The sequence below is a fragment of the Lissotriton vulgaris genome, chromosome 8 (assembly GCF_964263255.1).
Source record: "Lissotriton vulgaris chromosome 8, aLisVul1.2, whole genome shotgun sequence".
Classification (NCBI taxonomy): Eukaryota; Metazoa; Chordata; class Amphibia; order Caudata; family Salamandridae; genus Lissotriton; species Lissotriton vulgaris.
Window position 1 is genome coordinate 1289451670 of NC_141696.1, and position 25649 is coordinate 1289477318.

At 48.9% G+C, this 25649-nt stretch overlaps 1 protein-coding gene across 1 annotated transcript in view; it reads right to left on the reverse strand.

Moving 5' to 3' along the window:
* RNF17 (ring finger protein 17) overlaps positions 1-25649 on the reverse strand; it is a 2333865-nt gene that overhangs the window by 161995 nt on the left and 2146221 nt on the right. The window contains exon 35 of the mRNA XM_086933472.1: positions 912-1028. Coding sequence (XP_086789598.1) covers positions 912-1028 — 117 coding nt within the window. The remainder of the gene's footprint in view (positions 1-911; positions 1029-25649) is intronic.

Below are 25649 nucleotides of genomic sequence, written 5' to 3' on the forward strand. Positions count from 1 at the left end.
CACAGTGGCACCCTCACTCTTAGAACCGAGCATCCTACCTTCAATATTGAAAGGCCTGCCTTAGGGGTGACTTATAGGGTTTTAGTGCAATAACCTCAGATATAAGGAAACTTATATCTGTTTTAAGTGGTGCTAGCACCAGATGACACAGGCTGCAATGGAAGGCCTGTAGTCCAAATTTGAGTGGGTCTCATGGGAGGCATAATACACGTTGCAGCCCATGGGAGACCTCAGTTGTACCTATGCCGCAGGTACCTTAGTACCATATACTAGGAACCTATCAGGGTGCACCAGTAGCCAATCTGGAGTGTACAGAAGTAATCACCACCTCCAATGTAGGGTAGAATCTCAGACTGGGGTCCTGATTAGCTGGATCCCAGTCAGACTAGTCATGAAAACAATGACACCAGCAAAAAGTGGCCATGATGCAGACCCTACTTTCCTACATACCACTATTCCATTTTGTCTGAGCACCACTTTGTTATACTACTGTGAGAATGCTCAGTAGCTGGGTGATGTACAAATTACATTATTTGCTATGTTATTTAATCTGGATGGTAGGCAACTGTGGAGAATCTCTCTAGTTGTGGGAGTACTATATTCCTGGATGTTTTCTGACAATGAGGGTCTATTTGAACTTAAATATCTGAAGCAGACAACGCAAAATCTTTAAACCACAGCCATTCATAAATAATTGTTTGATGAAAAATACAGCTAGGAAAAACAATGTATGGTAAGTCGCTTTCAAGTTTTACTAATTATAGCCAAGGAAGTTTACACAATACCACATTGATAACATGTTAATTCATCCATATTTCTTTAACCCTATGAAGAACAAGGAGCTTCTGTATTGAACTACATTATAAAAGAAAATAACAATAAACCTAAAAATATTACACGTATTACTTTACCTCATCTGGTGTCTCCAAATGTTTAGCTGTCACAGGGAAAAGTTGGCCTGGACAAGGCGTGAGTGGCAAAGTATAACGAGGTAACAAAGGTGTCTCATATTCAGTCAACAGCAAATCCTGAAATGTTAAAATATCTCAGTTATACATACCAGAAGGAAAAAGTACATTGTTGATATAGAATTAGTATTTTTATTTTACGGAGTTTTATATAGCGCGAACTTGACCCGAAGGTATCAGAGCGCCTTACATAGCACCAGTTGTGCTACATGAGGACACATTCATTTTTTGTTAGGCACGGGGAGATTAAGTGATTTGCCCAGATTCACAGGATGTTCAGCGTCATTGCCGAGACTCGAACCTGGTTCCCCAGATTCGAGGTCGACTGCCCTAGCCGTTAGGCCAACTACTCTTCCCGAAAACACAATTTAATGTATGAGTTTCTTACCTTCAGTAACGATGTATCTGGTAGAGACGTAGTCTAGCCACAGATTGCTTAACTTAGAATATCCCCAGGCGTCAGACTGGATCTGAAAAATTTTCTGCAGCAGCAGCGCTGGGCACCGGGGGCGGCCCCGCCCTGCTGTCATCCACGGACATGACGTCAGCAGAGCCATATATGCCCCTGCCATTAGCTGTAGATTCCTTACTTTAGAATTGCCCCCAGGCTTCAGTCTGGATCCAGAGATTTTTTCTTCAGCAGTACCCCTGTGCATTGTTAAATGGCGTCGGTCGGCTCCGTGTCTGGCGTTGGTGTCGTGGGCGCCACGGAAACCTACACAGACACCGCCCATGCACGCTGACATCAGTTCATAACACGACTTTCCACGCCAAAAGTGCAGAGCCATGAAAGACACGGACCACAGGTGCGTCAAAACTAGGGCCCTTAAGGGGAGACCCTATCCCTAAAAATCAGTTCAATGCACGGAAAGGACGGGTTGGGCGGTAAGAAATCTACAACTAACATATGTCTCTACTAAATACATTGTTACAAACGTATATAACCTGGTCATCTGTTAGAGACCGTTAGTTGTAGATTCCTTACCTTGGAATAGATCCCCCAGCAATAACTTTCCCGGAGAAGTGTCTGTGAACCAAGGTGAAACAAGAAAGTCCTAGAGGACCAAACAGGCAAAGTACCCATCCAGGCAGTAGTGTCTGGTAAACGTATGTAAGGATGCCCACGTTCCTTCCTGACAGATGTCAAGGACTGGAACTCCATGTGCTAATGCTGCGGTTGCCGCTGTTCCTCTGGTGAAATGAGCACACAACCCCACAAGAGGATCCTTCTTTACCAAAGCAAGAATATTTTGATGCGAAGGACAACCCATTGGGAGATAGTCAGTTTCTGAAAAGCCCAACCTTTCTTGGCACCCACAGAGTCAACGAAGAGTTGATCATCCACCAGGAAGTCCTTTGTGCGATCAAGATAAAAAACAATGCAAGTTATGTGTCCACAGGGTGGTCTCCTTGGAGGGATGCAGAGGTGGATAAAAGGTGCACAGAGTGGTAGATTGGCACACATGAAAAGGCGTGACAACCTTTGGAAGGAATGAAGTCTTGGTCCGAAGCACCACTTTATTCGGACAGACCGATAGAAAAAGGGGTTTAGAAGAGAAGGCCTGCAGCTAGCTCACCCTGCGTACAGATGTGATGGCAACACAAAAGGCAGGTTTGAGAGTCAACAACCTGAGGGGACAGTTATGAAGAGGCTCGAAGAGAGCTCATATAACAAAGGTGACAACAAGATTTAAGTCCCATTGGGGCATTAAAAAAAGGAGAGGGAGGGAACAGATGAGTAAGGGCCTTAAAGAATCTGGTAATGATAGGAGATTTAAATAAAGAAGGCTGATCTAGCAGCCGAAGAAAAGCTGAGATGGCTGCAAGATATCTTTTAAGAGTGCCCAAAGCAGATCCCTGCTGGGCCAAAGAAAGAATATACAAAAGACCTTAGACAGCCTTTACTGTACACTAAGCCACAATTTTGTTCCAGTGGAGGGATGACTGGTTGCCAAGATAAAATCACACACTTCGGCGGAAGGTCAAAAGCTGTCAACTGCGGCCACGCATTCACCACACAAGGAGGGGGAGAGTAGACAGGTTCGGGTGAAGAACTGTCCCCTGCTGCTGTGACAGCAGATCCTGGGAAGACAACAGCGGGATCAATGCAAGTCAATAGGTAAGTCACGGTTGCAATTATAAAGTAGAACCCTTCTCAGTGGACCATGAAGAAACCCAGTGGAAGACAGAAGGTTTGACAGCCACCCCACCAGTGGATCTCCTAGGGAGCAGGATACTTACACCAGGGAAGCTGAGTGCATATGTGTTAATTGGCTTCGGAAACAGCTGTCGAACCCAATGGAGGACTGCAGGAAGATGCCGCTGCTGGGAAAGGTGATAGTGTCTGGTGGATCCCGAAGGTGGATTCAAGTTGAGAAGTACCTGCAAGCAGAGGGGACAGAGTCTATGCCGCTCAGGAGTGACCAGGAGGCACGAAGATGAATTTCCACAGATATCAAGTGTTGCAGGAGAGATGACGGTGACCTTGGAGCTGCAGCTGTGAGGACCAGGCGACACTGTGGAAGACCAGCAGCCGTTCACAAGCTGTCATGCGTCGGATGTCGAGAGTTGAAGGGTCATTTTCCGTCGGGAGCACCAACAAGCTTTGGCAACTGCAAACAATGTGGAAAGCGAAGAAGGTGCTGTGTTGAAACCAACAAGGTCCAGGTGACTCACCACAAGCAGGACAGTCAGGGCAGGCTCCGAGCAATCGGAGGAGCACATAGAATTCAAAGATGACCCTCAGGCCGGAGGCACTGGAGTCGCAAGAGGACCTTTAGCAGCTCACAAAAAATGCAAGCCCACTGTGCAAGTGATATGGTGAGGATAAAGATCTTGGTGACTGGAGATGCTTGAAGTTGGGGCTACTTGGAGCCTGAAGATCTTGGTGGAAGGAAGCCAATAAGCCTTTGCAACTGCAAGCTGACGCAATACACAGGGGTTCAGTTCCTGCAGCTCCAATGAGGAATTCTGGCCTCAAACTTGGTGAGAGGACAGGGCAAGACTCGAGAGATGTGAAAAACGACCACCTGTGTTGTCGAGGTCAGTGGGAGCCCAGGATCAGCAAATCCGTTAGATTAGTTACGGTGCCTGCAGATGCAGCAAAGTGACTACTTCACTTCAAGGGAAACTCCTTTAGGTGTCTAGGATGCCCTCAGGCCTTGGAAGGTTCCTGATGGTGCACAGGCACGGACGTTGCAGCAGATGAGCAGGGCGACAAGATCAGGAGCAGCAAGCGTCTTCCCAGTTGTAGCCTTGATGCCCAGAGAGAAGTCGTTAAGTGTCCTCAAGTACCCTGAGGAAAGGGTTGGGACAATTCAGGGATCCCTCCCAGGGGAGAGGTTACTCCCATGTACTTTGTCCAGTTTCACGCCAGAGCGGGATCCAACGGCTCGCGCTTTGAACTGGACTATGTAAGGAGGGCACCAAGTGTGCCCTTCAAGCATACGGAGTGCTGGTAGCAAGTGCTCCCACCTGGCCCAATACACTAAACCCTGTCTGGGAGGTGGTCACACCTCCCTGTGACAGGATACCTATTGTTCTGCCTTCCTCTGCTCAAGCTTGGCTCAGCAGCAGGAAGGAAGATTAGTGTCTCTGGTCAGCAGCAGTTATGTTGTGCTGTCCAGGTCTAGAAGACTGGTACAAGGAGCACTGAGGAGCTTTACAGTGTATGGAATCACACCTTCCACACTGTTTACGGTGTGGGGGTATGATTCCAACATGTTTGATACCAAACATGATAGGATTTGTTACAGACAGACAGTTTTGAGATCGGCATCACGTAATGATGCAGTGCCCTTCTATAGGTTAAATGGATGTCTCACTTACAACCTGGGACAATGGACTCCGTGTGCTCATGTAAGGGCATCCTCACACTTAAAACCGAGCACCCTACCGTCAGGATTCAAAAGCCTGCTCTAGGGGTGACATAGGTTTCAAATGCAGTGACCTTAGATATAGGGAAATACGGAAAAGTGTTCTTCTGATCTGCATCATTTGTACCAGGACTCCATTGTTTTTTCATTGCCATCTCGTGTCAAACACTTCCACACGACCCACCTGGTGGTTTCTGCTGATGCCTGAGGAAAATCTAACTAACACCACAAGAGCCATCTTGCAGCCTGCATTTCTGCCCGGGAACTGTCGCACACCCAACCCCCCCTGTTCTTGCAGTTCAACAGAAAACCATGAGTCACTCACACCTTGTGTAAATGATTTGTTTTCCATCTCCTGCTCCCAGCGTGGTAAACCTCCTTGACACCGTGATCAGGTTATCTGGACAATGGCTTGACTGCTGGGCCTTCATCAAGCTGAGTGAACAATGACCTGAAAGACTGAGCCTTGATCAAGCAGAGTGAGGAATATGCTACTTACCAGTATGCATCTGTTCTTGGCATATCGGGCCGCTAACATTCATATCTTGTGCATAGATCGCCGCCTAGTGTTGGGTCTGGATGATTGCACCTTGTTGTCCTGGAAGAGTCTTTGAAGTATCACGAGATAGGAGGCTCCTCCCCTGGACCACAGTGCGCATGGGCATCCTCTCCATCCTCAAATTGTTTTTCACCATTGTGGCAGAGATGGAGTCCAATACAATACAAGATGACCATGCTTACAAATAATTCCGACTACTACAGCAGCGACAGGCACTGGGGAGGATGGGCGGGCGATATGAATGTTAACGGCCCTACATGCCAAGAACAGATGCATACTGGTAAGTAGCATATTCCGTTCGAGGCACGTGGGCCGCTAAATTCATAGCTTGTGCATAGAATAAATAGCAGTTTCTCCCTTAGCGGTGTTTGCCCGAGCCAGCTGCAGCAGCCTGAAAGAGGGACTTAAGAACAGCCTGTCCTACAGCAGCTTGCTGCTTGGAATGTACATCAACACAGTAGTGTTTGGTGAATGTATGTATGTTATTCCATGTTGCTGCTCTACATATGTCCTCTAATGGAATGTTACCCAGGAAAGCCATGGATGCCCCTAGCTTGCGTGTGGAATGCGCTCTTGGGGGGACTGTTAGTGTGCGTTTAGCCTTCTGATAACAAATCTGAATACACTTAACAATCCATCTGGCTATACCTGATTTGGAAATGGGTTTGCCCTTGTGCTGTGGTGAAAAAGCAACAAAGAGTTGTTTAGTCTTCCTGAAATCCCTCGTCCTGTCTATATAGTACAGGAGAGCTCGTTTGACGTCTAATGTGTGCAGTGATCTTTCTGCTACCGAGTCTGGATTAGGAAAGAAAACTGACAGTTCAATAGTTTGATTAATGTGGAACTGAGAAACGACCTTGGGCATGAATTTAGGGTTAGTGCGTAGCACCACCCTATTTGCGTGAACCTGTATAAAAGGTTCTTGAATGGTTAGGGCTTGCAGCTCGCTAACCCGTCTCAGCGACGTGATCGCTACTAAGAAGGCAACCTTCCAAGTTAGGAACTGTATCTCACAAGAGTGGAGAGGTTCGAAAGGAGGTCTCATCAGTCTGGTCAAAACTATATTAAGATTCCAGACCGGTGAAGGTGGTCTTCTGGGTGGAATGACTCATTTGAGTCCCTCTATAAAAGCCTTTATGGCTGGCACTCGGAACAGTGACAGGTGTTGCCTGTTCTGTAAGTAAGCCGCTATTGCCGCCAAATGAATACATATAGAACTGTATGCCAGATTGCATCTATAAAAATGTAACAGGTAACAAATAATGTTCTGTGTTGATGCATCCAGCGGGTTTATGTTATGGTTGGAACAGTAAATGACAAAACGTTTCCATTTGGCAGCATAGCAGGCCCTAGTGGTAGGCCTTCGTGCCTCCTTGATGATGTCCATACAATCAGGAGGCAGATTCAGATACCCAAATTCTATTTATTTTTTATTTATTTTGTCAATTTGTAGGGCGCGACAGCTACCCAAGAAGGGTTTCCCGGCGCCTAGACACAGCTAGAAACGAAAAGACAAAAAGACGGAGGGGGGATTTTGAGTGGTTTACTGTTCATATAGCCAGGTCTTTACAAGCTTTATGAAGCTATGGTGGTTATCTTCCTTCCGAATGTTTGGAGGAAGCGAGTTCCATAGGGTCGGTCCAAGATAGGCAAAAGATCTGCCCCCTGATCTTGCACGTTTGAACCTAGGTATACAGAACCGTGCTGCTGTCTGGGACCGGAGGTTTCTCTTTGGTGTGTAGAGGCAGGCAAGGGATTGGAGGTATTTTGGGGCTCCTCCAGTTTTTATTTTGAACATATAGTTCAAAGCCTTGAAGCGAACTCTGTTCTCAATCCTGAGCCAATGGAGGTCCCGGCGGTGTTTCGAGACTCCATCGTTCCTGGGAATCTTGCATAGGAGTCTGACTGCGGCGTTTTGTGCCACTTGCAGGCGTCCAATGACAGATTTATTTGCGCCTAAGTATAGGATGTTGCCGTAGTCAAGCCTGGATGTGACAAGGGCATTGACTACGGTCTTCTGTGTTGACGAAGGCAACATCCACAGGATTTTCCTCAACCATCTGATTATGGTGAGGCACAATCCGGTAACTTTGCTGGCCTGCTTATCCATAGATAAGGCGTTGTCTAGTATAAAACCCAGATTACGAGCATGGGGCACTGGGATAGGAAGGATGCCCATCTGTTCTGGCCAATGCGTGGGGTTCCAGAGTTCTTTGTCTTTTCCCAAAATCAGAATTTCCGTCTATGACTTCAGGAGCCATATTGCAAGGTTTAACTGTTGCGGATCTGGGTGCTGAACTTCGCCATGGCTCTGGGTGAGAAGACTGGGTGTAAGACGCAGTTTTTGATGAGGCACCACGGAAAGTTCTAGGAACGTGGTGTACCATGCTTGCCTCGCCCACGTTGGAGCAACCAGCATGAGAGTCATCGAGTGCTGTCTGAGTTTCCGTGCCACCAGAGGTATGAGCGGGGCCGGCGGAAAAGCGTACGCAAATCTGCCTGACCAGTTCATCCATATCGCATTGCCCTGAGACCGCAGGTGTGGGAACCTGGCAGCGAAGTTTGGGCATTTTGCGTTCTCGTTTGTGGCGAACAGGTCGATGTCTGGATGCCCCCACTGCTGGAAGTACGGTTGCAGCACCGAGGGATGAATCTCCCACTCGTGCACCTGATGGCTGTGTCTGCTGAGCAGATCCGCCATCTGGTTGTCCTGGCCCGGGAGGTGCTCCGCCATGAGGAAAATGTTCCTCTGAATGGCCCACTTCCACATGCTCTGAGCCAAGTGAGACAACTGTGGAGAGTGAGTACCTCCCTGCTTCTGAATGTAATACATGGCCATCATGTTGTCCGTCCGGATCAACACGACCTTGTTGCACAGATGTATCTTGAAAGCCTTCAGTGCCATGAAGATTGCCATCAATTCTAGCAGATTGATATCCTCTTCTGTTGATCCGACCATAGTCCCTGCACTGTATAATGAAGGAGATGCGCCCCCCACCCCAGGAGGGATGCGTCCGCCGTGAGCACTACTTGTGGTACAGGCTCTTGGAACGGTCGTCCCTTGCAAAGGTTGCATGGATTCCACCAATGCAGAGAGTTGTACGCACGACCGGTCACCAACACTAGGTCTTTCAATTGTCCTTGAGCCTGATTCCACTGTCGTGCTAAACACTCCTGGAGCGGACGCATGTGCAGTCTCACGTGCGGGACTATGAAGATGCAGGAGGCCATCATGCCTATCAACTGCAGAAACACTCGCGCCTGTAGTGAGTGTTGTGGCCTGAATTTGCGAATCAGCAGTTGCATGCTGTCGATTCGCACTGAGTTTGGCTGGGCTGTAGTTGTCACAGTGTCCAACGTCGCTCCCAAGTATTGCTGTACTTGAGCGGGGTGAAGATGCGACTTGGGATAGTTCAGAGAAAATCCCAAACTGTGCAGAAGATGAATTGTGCTGGACACGTGGCTGGCGCACTGCTGGGCCGACTTCGCTTGCACAAGCCAGTCGTCCAGGTAAGGGTAGACATGAATGTGTTGTCTCCGAAGGTGTGCCGCCACTGTCGCCAAGCACTTGGTGAACACTCTGGGAGCAGTGGTCACTCCAAAGGGTAGCACCTTGAACTGATAATGCTTGTTCTGTATAGTGAACCTGAGGTATTTCCTGTGTGCCTGATGTATGGGTATTTGGAAATATGCATCCTTCAGACCCAGAGTTGCCAGGAAATCCCCCTGACTGAGCAATGGCAGGACCTGCTGCAGAGTCAGCATGTGGAAATGTTCTGAAAGGATGTATAGGTTCAAGGGTCTCAGATCCAGAATGGGTTTGAGAGACCCGTCCTTCTTTGGGACTAAGAAATAGAGAGAGTACACCCCTGTTCCGTGCTCCTCTAGAGGCACCAGTTCTACGGCCCCTTTTTGCAGCATGCTGGCCACTTCTTGCTGTAATAAGGTTAAGTGCTCTGCGGACATAGGATGGTGTCTTGGTGGTATGTCGGGTGGAGTGGATGTCAGTTCTAAACAATACCCGTACTGGATAAGTTGCCTCACCCACCTGTCTGTGGTAATGCCTTCCCAGACTGGCAGGAACTGCTTGAGTCGTCCCCCGACCGGTGTTATATGGTCCGGGGGCAGTGACAAGACGTCACTGTTTGGTATTTGCTGAGGACCTGGTGTTATTATTTCCACGTCCTCTGCCTTTGGTGCTGTTACCACGGTATCCACCTCTATTGTTTTTTCTTAAAGGTGGTCTGTGCACCACCTTTATTGTTTTGTGTTTGCTTCGATGTTTGCCCCCTTGACGGCCCTCTACTACCTGAGCGACGAAAAGAACCCCCTCTGAACTGTGGAGACTGCAAGGGCCCCATAGACTTAGCCGTCTCGGTGTCCTTCTTGATTTTTTCAAGAATCGTGACAAACGTCAGGCCCAAACAAAAAATCTGGGTTAACGGGGTGATTGAGCAAACTTGTTTGTATTTCTGGCTTAAACCCTGAAATTCGTAACCATGCCTGCCTCCTTAGAATTACACTAGTGTTAATGGCCCTGGCTGCAGTGTCTGCGGAATCTAGGGCACACTTGATAGAAGCGTTTGATATCAGTTTCCCTTCCTGAATCAACATTTCCGCCACCTCTCTATATGCATCAGGCAAGTGTTGCAACAATTGCTCTAGGGTATCATAGTGAGCCCTATCGTATCTAGCCAGTAGAGCTTGTGTATTGGCTATTCTCCAAATATTCGCCGCCTGCGCAGCAACCCGCTTCCCAGAGGCTTCTAATACTTTAGATTTTTTTGTCTGGGGGAGGAGCATCAACACTTGTTTGTGAGTTCGCCCTCTTCCGGGCATTGGAGACCACCAATGAGTCCAATGGCAATTGACCCCTTATATACATAGGGTCCACAGGAGCAGGCCTGTATTTCTTTTCAATACGTGCGTTCACCACCCTTGCTCTGGTTGTGTCCTTGAAAATGACATTGGCGTGCTTTAGGACACCCTTCAGCATCGGCAGCGTCTTTACTGATCTGTCCGACGTAGAGAAGGTATCAAACAGAAAGTCCTCCTCAACTGGGTCTGCATGCATGACCACATCATGGTTCAACGCTGCCCTTTCAATTAGAGCGTTGAACGCCGCAGTATCCTCTGCGGGGGCCGTCTTCACTTGGTAAGACTGGGTGTCCGCCGTGCCTTGATCGTAGAGCACATCCTGCGAGTCATCCTGATTAGATTCATCAGTATAGTTAAATTGCTCGTCATTCTGGTAATCCCCCCCACCATCCTCAGTGCGTGTGGGGGAATGAGTAACGGCTTGTCCATAAGGCCTTATGGACTCGAAAAGAACTGGCGAGGAAGCAGAGTCTCTTTTCATTTTGAGTGGAATTTGATAGGATTCCATCGGCTTCTCCGGCAAGATCTTCCGTTTGAAAAGGGTGAGTCTTCCGGTTGCAGAGTCAATGTACAACTTCTTTGAGCTTTCAGAAGAAGGTGGAGTGGAACCGACGCCTTCAGGAGGGGCGGTCGTTCCCTTAAGTTTTGGCATCATTTTACCAGGGTCGGTGCCCTGTGCCGGCTTAGACGCTTTAGGTCTTGCAGTCGGAGGCAGTCCAAAAACTATAGGTGGAGGCCCCGATGGTTGTTTGACTTTTTTCACGGCCATCGCCAACTTCGAGCCAGGTGTTGCGCTGGGATTCCCAAAATAGCCGCGGCTTGATGCGTCATGTTCCAACGCGGCCATTTTGTGCTCGTCTTCGAGAACCTTCACCAGTATCAACTTGTATGCATTCGGACTGAGGGGCGGCTGCGACTCAAGTCCGTCTTCAGTGTCCATGCCCCCGAGGGCAGCCTTAGATGTCATCGCTTCGTCTCTTTGGGCCTTTGGCACCTTCTTGGATGTACCGATCTTCGGGTTGGCACCCTTTTGTGACCCCGAAGGGGCAATGACACTCTGAGCCTTCTTAGGATCCGATGGAACGAGGCTTTGCGAAGCGAATACTGGTTTGACCAGTTTCAGTTTCGGTTTCGATTTGTCTTTAGTCAGTTTCGGTTTCGAAGGGGCACCCACCTAAGGCTCTGAAATATTCTTAGCCGGGCCAGATTGCGGGGCTGTAGAATGAGTATAAAGATCTTGGCTAAGGCCTTCCGGCAATGCTTCGACCTGAGCCTTTGACAAGACAGTGTCACTTTCGACCCCCGCCCTCTGCGGCTCCAATGGCCATACCGTCGTCTCTTACCTCAACGGCTTCATTGTCTTCAATGTTCTCATCGTCTACCTCTTCTCCGTAGTAAGATTCTGGACAGGAGGCCGGGTCGGAGAAGTGCTCCGGTTCCTCCTCTTGGACGCCCTCGTTGTCCCCAGCCTCGAAGATATCCTCCACATCCGACGCTCTCCGCGCCGGTAGTCTCGCCTCACGTCTAAGAGCGAGCGCCTCTTCCGACCTGAATTTCGAACAGGCCAAGCAACTCTCCTCATCGTGGTCTGGAGACAGACATCTGTTGCACACAGGGTGCACGTCTGAGAGAGGATACTTCGCGTTACAGACCGGGCAACGCTTAAACGGGACCTGGAATTCCATCGTCGATGTCAATCTTCGATCAGGCCTAAAAAGCTGGGAGCACACGTGCTCAAGTATCCGGGAACCGGATAAATTAACTCAGAACCGAACGAAGAACAATACCAACGCTTAAAGAGGCCTTTTGGCCTGAAGAAAACAAGTTTTTCCTATAGGTTCCGAACGAGAGTCACGGAACACATCCGAACCCAATGGCGGAAAAAACAATCTGAGGATGGAGAGGATGCCCATGCGCACTGTAGTCCAGGGGAGGAGCCTCCTATCTCGTGATACTTCAAAGACTCTTCCAGGACAACAAGGTGCAATCATCCGGACCCAACACTAGGCGGCGATCTATGCACAAGATATGAATTTAGCGGCCCACATGCCTCGGACACAATGATTTGTGTACCAAGCCTTGACCAGGTCACCATCTACAAACGTTGTCTGGATCTGGTTATCAACTGCAAACACTGCCCTGATTGAACAATGAACTAACAGCCAAAAGACCAGAATAAAAAAGTATAAAAGGCTTGTAAGCTGCGGATTAAAGCAGCAGCCTCCTCTGTCTTGTTTCTGACGAGCTTGGGACTCCGTTCGATAGCCCGGGCTATTTGAATAAATCTGGGTTCTTCCTGCAGACGGAGGCTCCTGTGTCTCCTTTTACTACGTATGAAGGGTATGGAAGGCTTGGGCGGTTCCCCCGCCGCCGAGACCCAGTAAGTGGGTTAATCCGGTTCTTCAAATGGCGCCTGAACAGGTACTCCACGAGCACGAAGGTCAGGCCCGGTGGATGTGAGGAGGTGCACGTAGAGACTCCGACGGAAGTACCTTACACGAGGGATTCTTGCAATCCGGTAAGCCGAACGACTCGCCCGCTGTTCTTTCCCACCCGGTCTGGGCCACATGATCGCGTTCCCGCTGGAGTCCCCTAGCAAATAATTTCTGGAGCAGGACACAGCCCTACGTGTGCAGAAGAGAACTACCCCTGTAAGGTAAGGGTGGACTGATCACCCACCAAGTATGTATGATTCTGTTATTGACTTCTGCAAAAGCCAAGCTGTTATTGACTTTTGCAAAAGCCAAGCAAGCGAGGTGAGTTTTTTAAAACCCGCTGGTGTCTGTTCTGTATGATTCTGCTGTTATTGACTTTTGCAAAAGCCAAGCAAGCGAGGTGATTTTTAAAAACCCGCCGGTCTCTGTTATCCGTTTTGTAAGCATGCCAGTCAGTAGTAAGTTCAAGAAATTATGTTGTTGGATGTGTACACAGGACTCCCAGCTGGAGGCGGCTTCTCCGCTTCCTCCAGAAGGGACCCCTGGCCATACGATGTATGTTAAACATGGCCCTTCTGCCATAATGTTTTCCTCATTCTGGGTAAATTATACGAAACAAAGTAACGCCGAATTACAGTGGCGACTTTATGTCTCCTTTAATTCCCAAGTTCTCGCCAGCTTAGAGGAACAATTAATGAAAAGAAAAACGCTCCTGTCTATCTTTAAATCTGTCCGATTATGGAGGAAAGAGATAGAGCAGAGAGCTAGAAAGCAGAAGGCTCAAGAAAGAAAACAAGAACGTATGTCAATGGCCGACCATGCCAGAGAAAATGTACAAAATTAAATGACAAAATCAGTAGAAATAGCCGATAGGGAGCATGGGGCCCAGGTACAAAAAAGTTACCCAGCTCGTGAGGAGAAAGGAAAGGGCCATATGGAAGGGGGAGAAGGTGGTGATTCCTTGCTTGATACCATGCTAGAAAGCCCTCCTGCATATGCTCCAATGTACCCTGCCCTGACGCCTCACACCCGGCATGTCCCCCCGCCACCGCCCACTCCTGCCCCCACTGCCCCTCTTACTGTTCTCCCTGGCACAACATCCCTCCCGATTTTTCCTATGACACCGACCACGCCCGCTAACCCTGTCCTCGCTGCGGGAATGACAACAAGTCTCCATCCGCCCAACCCCTGCGGCTTTACCCCTACATGCCCTTTGCCTGCTTCCCCGTGGTCTACAGTTAAGCAGGATTTATATAAATTGTTGAATTCCCCCGACTGGCCTCCTTGCGCTCTGCAGTCAGCTTTTAGTCCCTTCGAGAAAATGACCTACAGAGGCATCAGTGTGAATGTTGGATAAATAACGGCAATATTTATGCCTTTAAAGAAATATGATCCACCTTTTCCCAGTGGACGATTATGGAACAGACCACCTTGGGCTGAATACATGTGTACCCTGGTCATGCAAAGATTTGAGAATGCGCTTATGCAGAAACCCACCGGATTAATGGACCTTAGGTCGCAAATAAAAAGAGGCGATGTTCAGGGAGAGGGGATGTTTGGCACTATGTCTGCTTTAATGGCTTACCGCTTTTCCCAACACCCCTCTAGAAACAGCTATGCCCCTGTCTTTGTTAACGCACTTACCGATGCCCAAAATAATGGACGAGGGGCTGTTGAGGCACACTGGCACAGGCTTTGGGTTCATGTTCCTTGGAAAAGGTCAGAACTAATGCAGTTAAAAGGACAATTACCAGATCTCCGGAAGAATTTGGCAGCCTTTTACAGAGAATTAGGTCAGATTATATCTGCAGGTACTCTCGTTCTTGAGGATATAGATTTACTTTTTGGTACAGTTGTCCCCACTGAAATTTGAGACAAAATTCGACATACTGACCATGAAGAAGCGTTGGGAGGTAAATGGGCTGACCTAGAGGCTATGGAAGAAGCAAGGGTAGGAGGGACTAAACCAGAAGCTGCCATCCTGACTTTGCCCGGTAAAATAATAACGCTTATGAAGACACTTTTGCCGGACACTGTCATTAATTGGGATAAGAAAAATGCCTGTAGGCAGCGAAAAGATGAGAGTGTGGCTGACTTCTTTACCCGATGTGAGACAGAATACAAGGGACATAGTGGTTTGGATCCCCGGACCCCAGGTTCTGGCCCAGTATTTGTCGATAAGATTGTCAGCAACTTGCTTCCTGAGATTTCCGCCAGGCTTAAGAAAGTTGAAAGTACGTGGTCTGCCCAAACTATGACTGGTATCTTGGCTATGGCAAAATATCACAAGAATAGGGAGAATGAAGACAAAGAAAGTAAGAAGGTTAGGGATCTTAAGACTAAGGCACTTCTGCAGCAGGCTTACACTCCCAGAGGTCCAGATGCCCGCAGGAATTTCAGACCTCAACCCCAACCCCCTCCGAGGGCTCGCCAGTCTACCCCCTCCAGCCCTCAACGTACGGGAGCCCTCCAAACAGATCAGTGTGCTTATTGTAAGGGGTACGGCCATTGGATAGATGAGTGTCCCGAGTTAGCTGAAAACATCCGATCAGGGAAGACTCGGCCTCGCGCTCCCAGGGAGGGGAGGCCGACTAGGGACCATGGCCCGCCCCATCCATAGGATAAAGAATGCAGGCCCAGGGATGACGCTCTCATCTGGCAGCGCCCGGCCAATAGGTTTGATGGGTACGAAGCAACACGCACTTATTACAATGATGATTATGATGAAGTTGATGAGACAGGGTCCTACCAAGCATAGGACAGCCAGGAAAGGGGTATTACCAGAGTGCAAATTCCAGTGGATCAAAGGGGCCCGTATGTTCAAATGTCAGTTGTGGGGAACAATCAGGATTTTCTTTTGGATACTGGGGCCACCAGGTCTTCTACTGCACGTCTGTCAGTCCCGGAGGCACCCCTTTCTGGCAATATGAATGTCCCCGTGGGTTTTGCAGGAACACCTGTGACCAGCTTGGTCTCTGAACCCCTTCCTCTCGATATTGGCCCTGCACATGTTGACGCTCCCTTGGTCCTTACTACAGGTTGCAGTGAAAACTTGTTAGGCATGGATTTACTGAAAGCTCTGTATGCGACCATATCATGTAGTCCCCAAGGTGTATCCCTAACAATTTCTCCCACCGCAACTTCCTATATGTATTTGTCCGGTCCACTACCACTACAGTTGCAGTCTGCACCATCCTCCCTCTGGGCATCATCAGACACTGATGTAGGGTGTTTCAACATATCCCCTCATGTGGTACGCATCCAGCCAGGTGCACTTCTCCCCCGCCTCCGGCAGTATCGACTGCCCGCGGAAGGAGAAATGGCCCTTTTAACAATAATATCTGAATTAATGGACAAGGGTGTAGTGGAGGAAACATGTGGCAATATCTGTAACAGTGAAACTTATAGTGTACGCAAAGATATGCATGTACATCCCCTGTAAGAGGCACTCCTGGGATGATCAACACAATGATTCCAAAGTTGAGAGTGAAATGTAGATTTATTAATCAATCTTCATTCAAAAAAGTTTGTTTTCCAATGATATTCTTATCATATCAATGCGGTAAGTAAACAGTACAACCTGTACATCATAAACACGAACTCCAATGCATTTCGGGCTGCACGCCCTTTGTCAAGGAGAGCTGAAAAGAAAAAAGGAAGCCCATGTCAGGGTGGAAAGTGAGGAGGTATGTGTAAAAATAAAAATAAAATTAAGTTTTAAATTATAAGTGCCGATCAATGTGACAATTGGGTCGTGTACCGAGAAAAAAGGGTTGAATGTGAAAAGGTGATGTGCGACATGCAGGTCAGCAGGTACGTGAGCGAAGAGTCAGCGAGATATAAAGAAGTGAGGAGAATCAACCGCTGGTGCTGGGGGCAGAGAGTCGGCGTGGTGAAGGGAAGTGAAAGGAGTGGGCGGGTAGACGGTGAAGTTGAAAAGTCGCGGTTCCGTTACGGGAACCTGCACGCAGATAAAGTGTTTACTTCATAGAGGTAGCGGAGTGAATCGCTGCTGCAGTCAGAAGGTCCGGGTGTTCCGATTCGGTTAGCGCGGTGCGCGCAAGGGGATGTAAATAGAGGGAAAGTGACGTGCAGGAGATAGAGAAAGGACTAACATTGGGGAAAAAATAAAAGAGGTGATGGAAAGACAGTCGCGGGGGCCATCTTGGAGTGGGTAAGGGAGAAAGTTTAAAAGGAAACTGAAACTGAAAGAGTAAAGAAACTAAAGTGACATGAAAAAAATAAATTTCAAGCAACTAGGCAACAGCCCAAACCCTAATGGGTTTTTATATTCTTCACAGGAGATCCCTATTGTCCCGTCCCACCTGTCCTGAAGAAGACTCGTATGGCCCAGGAATAAAACGACCGCAAGGCCGCTAGTCGAGTCGAAACGTCGACATTTCATTAACTAACCTGGACCACTAACTATATCACCCTCGTAGATATAGTGCAGACATTTTTTGACATCGGATGCCTAGTAATAATTAGGGAAATTATGCTGACTAATTGAAGTGGCCAGGATATATGGTTCCAGCCTTCTTTGGCTGGTGTTTCTTTTGAATTGCTTGGAATATAATTTCTTAAATCTGTGTGATTCCTTTCCGTTCACTTTATCACGTTCACTTTCTTTTGACACCCCTTTTTTGCTCTACTGCACGTTCTGAATACGGGACAATGCATAGAAAAAGTACATAATATTGTGAATTGTGCTTTCGCTTCCAAAACCTGACAATAGATTAAAATATTGTATATTGTGTTTCTGTTTCAAAATCCCGACAATAGATTAAAATATTGTTTATACGTTTTGAGTTTGTTGCTGTTGCCTATTCTCTATTTTTCTTCATTGATTGATCAGGGCGGTTAAAATAACATACGCCTTCCAATTTATTAAATTGTGATTTTTTACCTCTATGAAGTAAGCACTTTATCTGCGTGCAGGTTCCCGTAACGGAACCGCGACTTTTCAACTTCATCGTCTACCCGCCCACTCCTTTCACTTCCCTTCACCACGCCGACTCTCTGCCCCCAGCACCAGCGGTTGATTCTCCTCACTTCTTTATATCTCGCTGACTCTTCGCTCACGCACCTGCTGACCTGCATGTCGCACATCACCTTTTCACATTCAACCCTTTTTTCTCGGTACACGACCCAATTGTCACATTGATCGGCACTTATAATTTAAAACTTAATTTTAGTTTTATTTTTACACATACCTCCTCACTTTCCACCCTGACATGGGCTTGCTTTTTTCTTTTCAGCTCTCCTTGACAAAGGGCGTGCAGCCCGAAATGCATTGGAGTTCGTGTTTATGATGTACACGTTGTACTGTTTACTTACCGCATTGATATGATGAGAATATCATTGGAAAACAAACCTTTTTGAATGAAGATTGATTAATAAATCTACATTTCACTCTCAACTTTGGAATCATTGTGTTGATCATCCCAGGAGTGCCTCTTACAGGGGATGTACATGCATATCTTTGCGTACACTATAAGTTTTATATTTCTAGGCGCTTGACGGAAACGCCACCCTGGAGTGCACCCATCCTTTTAAACATCATTTAAACTATATTTAACCGGGTTGTGCACCTCCCATCCTCCTATTTTGTCAATATCTGTAAGTCTCATTATTCCCGTTCCTAAAAAGACAAATGGAGATGCTCTCTCCCCTAAAATATACCAATTCGTGATTGACCTGAGAGCCCTTAACAATATCCCAATATCCTGTTGTCCCCGACATTACAGCCCTCTTAAAGATGGTCCCTTCTGACGCAACCCACTTCTCTGTCATAGATCTGAAGAATGCTTTTTTCAGCATTCCTATACATCCTGACAGCAGAAATGTTTTTGGTTTCTCCCTTGGTAGGCGGAGCTTTAGATTCTGCAGCGCCCATCAAGGTTTCACCGGGAGCCCCAGTATCTATAGTCAAGCCCTAAAAAGTCAACTAGATTCCTTGGAACTCCCTGATAATTCCACACTATTACAATATGTAGATGACCTCCTCATTGCTGCAAATTCTGCCCCAGCATGTAAAGAAGCTACTCTGTTTGTTACGCCACCTTGCCCTCCATATTCACAAAGTCTCTTTGAAAAAGCTTCAGTTTTGTCAAGAGAAGGTGACCTATTTAGGTCATCTCCTCTCGAAGGAGGGAAGGCAGCTCACCACTTATCGTGTAGCCATTATCAATGCTATGACGACCCAACGAACACAAAAGCAGGTGCAAGCCTTCATAGGCCTAACCTCATACTGTAGACAGTGAATTTCCAATTTTTCGGCCATGGTCAAACCTCTTTTTGCCCTCACCACTAAAGACATATCAGACAGTTCCTTTCCATGGAGTAGAGAGCATGCACAGGCCTTCCAAGATTTAAAAAAGGTTCTGTGTACTGCTCCAGTCCTCGGTACTCCTGATTATAACAAACAATTATTTCTTTTTGTACATGAGACAGACGGCTGTGCATGTGCTGTCTTGACCCAGATGTTCAGAGGTCACTATTGGCCATGTGCCTATTTTTCAGCCACCTTAGATCCTGTTGCAAGGGCTCTCCCAGGATGCCTACGGGCGACCGCTGCGGCCGCCCTCATGGTCTGTCAGAGTGCGGGGATCGTCATGAACTCCCCCCTGACTCTGATGGTCCCTCATTCTGTAGATACCCTCCTTAATAACACCAAGACACAGTACCTCACTAGCGCACAACTCACAGGATATGAACTGACACTCTTTGCCAGCCACATTAACATCAAAAGTTGCACTGTACTAAACCCCGCCACATTACTCCCACTGGATACTCAGGATGCACACTTAGACCCACATGACTGCATATTAAGGACAGAGGAGGAGACTAAGGGAGGGGTTGACTTACAGGACACCCCAATAGCAGAACCAGAAGGTACACTGTATGTGGATGAATCATGTCTCAGAGGGCCAGATGGTAACACCTCAGCCGGCTACGTCCTCACGACATTAGGGCGAGTAGTAGAAACAGCTCATATTCCGCAGTGCTCTGCTCAAGAGGTAGAATTAGTGGCCTTCGCTAGAGCTTGTGAGTTAAGCAAAGGGATGACAGTAAATATTTATACTGACCGCCAATATTCCTTCGGGTGGCCCACAACTTCAGGAGGTTATGGAAAGAAAGGAATTCCCTTACTTCTCATGGGACCAAGATTCAACATGGCTCCCTAATTCACCGATTGTTAGACTCCCTGACACTCCCCAGAAAGGTGGCCATCATAAAATGTAAGGCCCATAAGAAAGTGACAGATGATGTTGGGAAAGGCAATGCCTTGGCTGACCAGACAAACAGCTCTTAGGAAAAAGGAAGGAACGTATGTAGGAGGTCGCGCTAGGTGGGTGGCAGACGAGGGCATGGTTGAAAACACAGTACAGAGTATGATTGAAATTCAGTCCCATACTACTCCTGAGGAACTAAGGGTGTGGAAGGAGCAATTAGCAAAGGAGGGAATTGATGGTTGTTGGGTCCGTACGACTATGGAAAGACAATGGATGTTACCTGACAGTCACGTGCTACCAGTAGTTCTGATGGCCCATGGTCCTGCCCACATCAGTGCAAAAGGAATATGTAAACTGTTGGAACCTACATGGTACAACTCTAAGATACCAGCATATGCTGACAAGTTGGTTAAAACTTGCATGATTTGCCTAATGTATAACCCAGGAAAAGGCACAGTTACTCCTAATGGAGGATTCTATCCGCCTACCTTCCCATTTGAAGACCTCCTAATGGATTACATCCAGATGGACCGATGTAACAATTTGAAATATGTCCTAGTGGTGGTCTGTACCTTCAGCCGATGGGTGGAAGCCTACCCCGTCAAAGACTGCACAGCTATCACTGCCGCCAAAGTGCTATTAAAAGAGTACCTCCCGGGGGCGTAGCTAGCGACCAGCCAAGATGGCCACAGCTTAGGAGAGCTTTGTGACCCTGTGAGCTTCCCCACGAAATCCGACTACTTCTCATGTCCATAAATAACGAAACTGCAGCAATTTGAGAACCGGAGCGCCTCCGCTCCCGAAAGAGCCTGCGCACGTCGCAGTCGCCCCGCCGCTGCAAAGATCCACAGCCGCGTGGTTCGCGGCCTGTGGCAACCGCCGGAGCCGGGAACTAAAGTGCGCCAGAGACCCGGTGAGCAGAGCGACTGGGAGGACGCCTCACTCCGGTGGCGCGGGGCCAGTAACGGGCAGCGGGACATCGACCAGGGGAGAAGCAGCACTCCGGTACCGGGGGCAGGCACAGCCAGGCCTGAGCTGAGGCGGGAGTGTATTAAACGATCGGAGACACCCCCGGCAGCCGCGGTGCAACTAGGTGAAAACCCAACCACATCCCCACAACAAACAGTGGCCCAACGTGGTGCGGGGAAACACGGCCCATAGGAGCAGCGGTGCTCGCCCGGTGGTGCGGCCTCTTAACAGCCGTAAGTGCTAAGCGCAAGGAAGGAGCCCGGGGGACATCAGTACACGGGCCTTCACAGAACAGCCTCTTCGTCACACAGGCGCGATAGGCAGCAGAAGGGGGCACTAAGGCCTGAGACTGACCAGAATAGCGCAGACCAGCCCAGGAGGGTGCCAAGCGAGATTATACGGACACAGGACAGCACCACCGAAGTGGGGTACGGCGCAGGTCTCAAGTCCTACATCGCTACTTGACAGCCCCACACATACCAAATTTACAGTGCGTAACAACGAGGCATAATGGGCGGCAGGAGGCCGAGAGTGCAGCAAGCGCGCCGGCTGGAGAAATATGCCTACAACAAAGATGGCGCGGACTCGGCAAAAGGGGACGCGCCGCAACCATCCAACCAAGCGTCCCGCAGTCCTGGCGCCGCCGGAGAGATCACCCTCAAAGATGTGATGGCGACGCTACAGACCTCCATGGGTACTATCTCCGCCATTTCTTTCATGCGAGCTGACCTCGCAAAAGTGTCGGACCGACTGGGGAAGTGGATACGGCGGACTTACAGACTAGAGTGCGCAAACTGGAGCAGGATAACACCATGTTGAAAACGAAGCTGGACGAGCAGGAAGGTAGATCCCGGCGCAATAATGTACGCCTAGTTGGCGTACCGGAGACGGCCAGGGGGCCTGCCCTTGACCTCTATGTGGAAGACTTAATCCAAAACCAGCTTCAGCCGAGGGGTCTCTCGAATTACTTCTCGGTGGAGCGAGCTCATTGTGTCCCGGGAGGCAAACCTCGCCCAGGTAACCCACCGCGTCCGATTTTGGTACGCATTTTTTACTTTCGGGACCGTGAAGCAATATTGCAAGCCGCACGGATTGCCCCACCAATCAAAATCGAGAATTCGGGAGTCACATTTTACCCCGATTACACAGCGGCAGTGGCCCAACAGCGGAGGAGCTTCACAGAGTTGAAGAGGGAGCTCTGCGCCAGAGAAATCAAATACTCCACGATTTTCCTAGCAAGGCTACGTGTAGAATCCGAAGGGAAGACATGGTTTTTGGAGTCTCGTGGGGAAGCAAGAGACTGGCTGGAGGGGTGGCGGCCGGCACGAGGACCCAAGCATCGAGGTAACACACGCAATGATTCGGACGATACGGACACTGAGTAATGGGCGGAAAAGTCTAATCCCGCACAGACTACGGACATAAGTTGCAACTGAAGGAACTGTCATACCCTATGAACGTGACCCATGAGTAGGCTTTACTGAGTGAGGCGGGGGGGGGGGCATGGGGGGGTGGGGGACGAACGTTGTAACTGAACTCTACGGTAACATATGGCAGAAGCTGCCGGTCAGGAAATGAAGATTGCAGCAGGTAGGAACTATCGAGCCCAAGCGCACTGCCGGGACTGACCTCCTGTAAGGGGACTTCGTAAGGGTCAATGGGGTTCACCCCCGCATGTTATGCAAATCACCAGGGTACAAAAGCGCTCTGCTCAGTTGGGGAGGTAGACTGTTTTAGATTCGCCGGGCAGGGAGGCAGGGTGGGGGGGCTGGGGTTTTAGGTAATGTAAAGTTTATGCAAATTTGTTTACAGGTTACAGTTTCACAGTCACTCCTCAACACGACACATATGAATACACGGGCACTGGGTGCATACGCAGGCAAGGGGGCCGCATGGCAACATTCACCAAGTGACCACCATGTTAAGCAGTGAAGCAATAGGTCCTGACCCCCAGACACCCCGAATGGTCACCCCTCCCCTGTCAGTCATATCCTGGAATGTGAACGGGTTGGGACAGAAAATTAAAAGGGGATTGGTCCTGCAATATCTAAAGAGGAAAGGCCCCACGGTGGTATTACTTCAGGAAACGCACTTGGTGGGGTTGGCCTGTAAGGCACTGAACCGCTGGGGATTTAAGATGGCCGCACATGCAGAATTCTCCTCCCGATCCAGAGGGGTTGGTATCTTAATTCATAAAAGCTCTCCGCTGGTGTTCACGAAAACATGGACAGATGACCAGGGGCGCTTTGCCGCACTTAGTTGTCAGTGGGAGGGGCGCCGCTACAATATGGTCTCTGTATACATCCCACGACACTTCACCAGTCAGCTTTCCACGATCTTGGGAAACTCTTGTTAGACTTACCGGAGGGAGAACTGATCATAGGGGGGGATCTAAATGCAGTATGTGACGCGGCCCTCAACCGCAACCCACCCAGAGAGGAAAACAGATCCAATCAGGCCCTCAGGGACTTTCTTGACGCCATGGGCCTTACTGACATGTGGAGACTTAAGCACCCCATCGACCAACAATACACTTTTTACTCTGAAGCGCATAATAGTCTCTCACGTATAGACTACATACTGACATTAGCGATAGCCCCAGAGAAGATCACAGCGATCGAACACTTAGCGAGGGGAATCTCCGAACACTCCCCGATACACCTTACCTACACTACACAGCTCCCTAGACGACAGAGAATCTACCCCCTATATCAACAGGGTTCTAGCTCGCACTTCATTGCTCCAAGAAGACGCGGCCATCCTTTCCTTAGACGCGAAGATGTTAATCGACTTAGTGGAATCGCCGTTCCTGTTCATAGTGCTTCAGAAGATGGGTTTTGGCCCCAAATTCTGTGGGTGGATTAGATTGCTGTACACAGCACCTCTGGCACAGGTAGTGGCAAACAGTCATATATCCAGTGAGTTCGCACTAGGTAGAGGAACGCGGCAGGGCTGCCCGCTCTCCCCTCTCCTCTTCGCCCGCATATTAGAACCACTAGCGATATGGATACGCACAACACCACTGCTTAGAGGGCTGACATGGGAGGCAGGCTGGGAGGACCGACTCTCCCTTTACGCTGACGATGTGTTAATATATACGACGTCTCTGACAGAGTCCCTGTAGGTACTGTTCAACATTCTCACAGCGTATGGAGAGAAGTCAGGGTATACCACAAATTGGTCAAAGTCATTGCTCTATTTACTGTGCGGCCAAACGCCAAGACTTCCCCTAGGCTGTCCCTTGCAAATTGTAACCGGGGGATTTAAATACTTAGGAATATATGTCAATGTTAATGTTAAAGGGAATTTATTGAGCGCACTGCCACCATGAGTTTCCTGGGGCTGATTGGACACCGAAGCTGTGCAGGAGAGACCTAGCGGGGATGTGAAAAGAGCAAAGTTTTCAAAGATTTCCTGAATGATAGAAGAGAACACGAGGCCTTAGGTGAGAGTGGAAGAGAATTCCACAGCTTGGGAGCCAGGTGAGTGAAGCTTCGGCCACCTAGTTTGGTGAGTTTGAAGCGGGGGGTGACCAGAAGCTGAAGTTGAGTGGACCTCAGAGTGCGGGGAGGACAGTAGGGGGTGATCAGAGACTTCAAGAAAGCAGGGGAGGGGCCAGTCAAGGCTTTAAAGACCAGGCAGCAAACCTTGAAGGCTATTCTTTCGCTGACTGGCAGCCAGTGTAGTTGGTGAAGGAAAGGTTTGGCCGTCTGCCATTTTGGAATTTTAAAGGCCAGTCTAGTGGCCTGGTTTTGGACGATCTGTAGCCTAGACAGCAAGGATTTGGAGAGGCCAGGATACAAGGAGTTAGAGAAGTCCAAACGGGACATCACAAAAGCTATCAGAACTTGTAACAGGGCTTCAGGAGTCAAGAGGTGGGCGACTTTCCGTATCCTGTGTAGCTGGAACATACAGGAGGATGTTACAGCGCTCACCTGGGCCTTGAGAGTGAGCTCAGAGTCAATCCCCCAGGATAAGGTATTTATAGTGATAGTGCCCAGGGCAGAGCCCTGCTGGGCAAGAGAAAGAAGGAAGACGAAAACCTGATGAGACCCCTACAGAGACTGAAATCAGACGTTTCACACTGGCGGTCCCTCCCGCTGACACTGTTGGGAAGGGCAGCACTCTTTAAAAAGCTGGCACTCCCTAGATTCCTATACGCACTGCAGAATACCCCTTTCCCGGTCCCACTGGCGTATTTTAAGGCCATAGAAGCAGAAATGTCCTCCTTTTTATGGGATGGCAAGCCAGCCCGCATTGCACAATCTAAATGGATACACAGTTGGTACGACGGGGAAATAGCCCTACCTAGCGTCAAGTTATATTACTAGGCTGCGCAGCTAGCAATCATTAATCAATGGCTGCATGCCCCACACGACGACCCAGCATACTGATTGGACAGGGATGTGTTGCCGGCAGATAGTTTGATGAAAGCCCTTTATACAAACAAGAAACGACGCACAAGTTACTACTTAGTGATAGATTCCTTACCTTAGAATATCCCCAGGCGTCAGACTGGATCCGGAAAGTTTTGCGTAGCAGTACCCTTGCGCGTCGGTAGGCGTCGTCTGCGGCTCCGCGTCCGTCGTCGGCGTCGTGGGCGCCGTGATGACGTCGTCGGAGTACTTAGACGCCGCCTCCGCGTGCTGACGTCAGTTCTTAGCCACAGCTTTTCCGCGCCAGAGCGCAGAGCCATGACAAAAACCGACACTGGTGCCAAGAAACTAGGG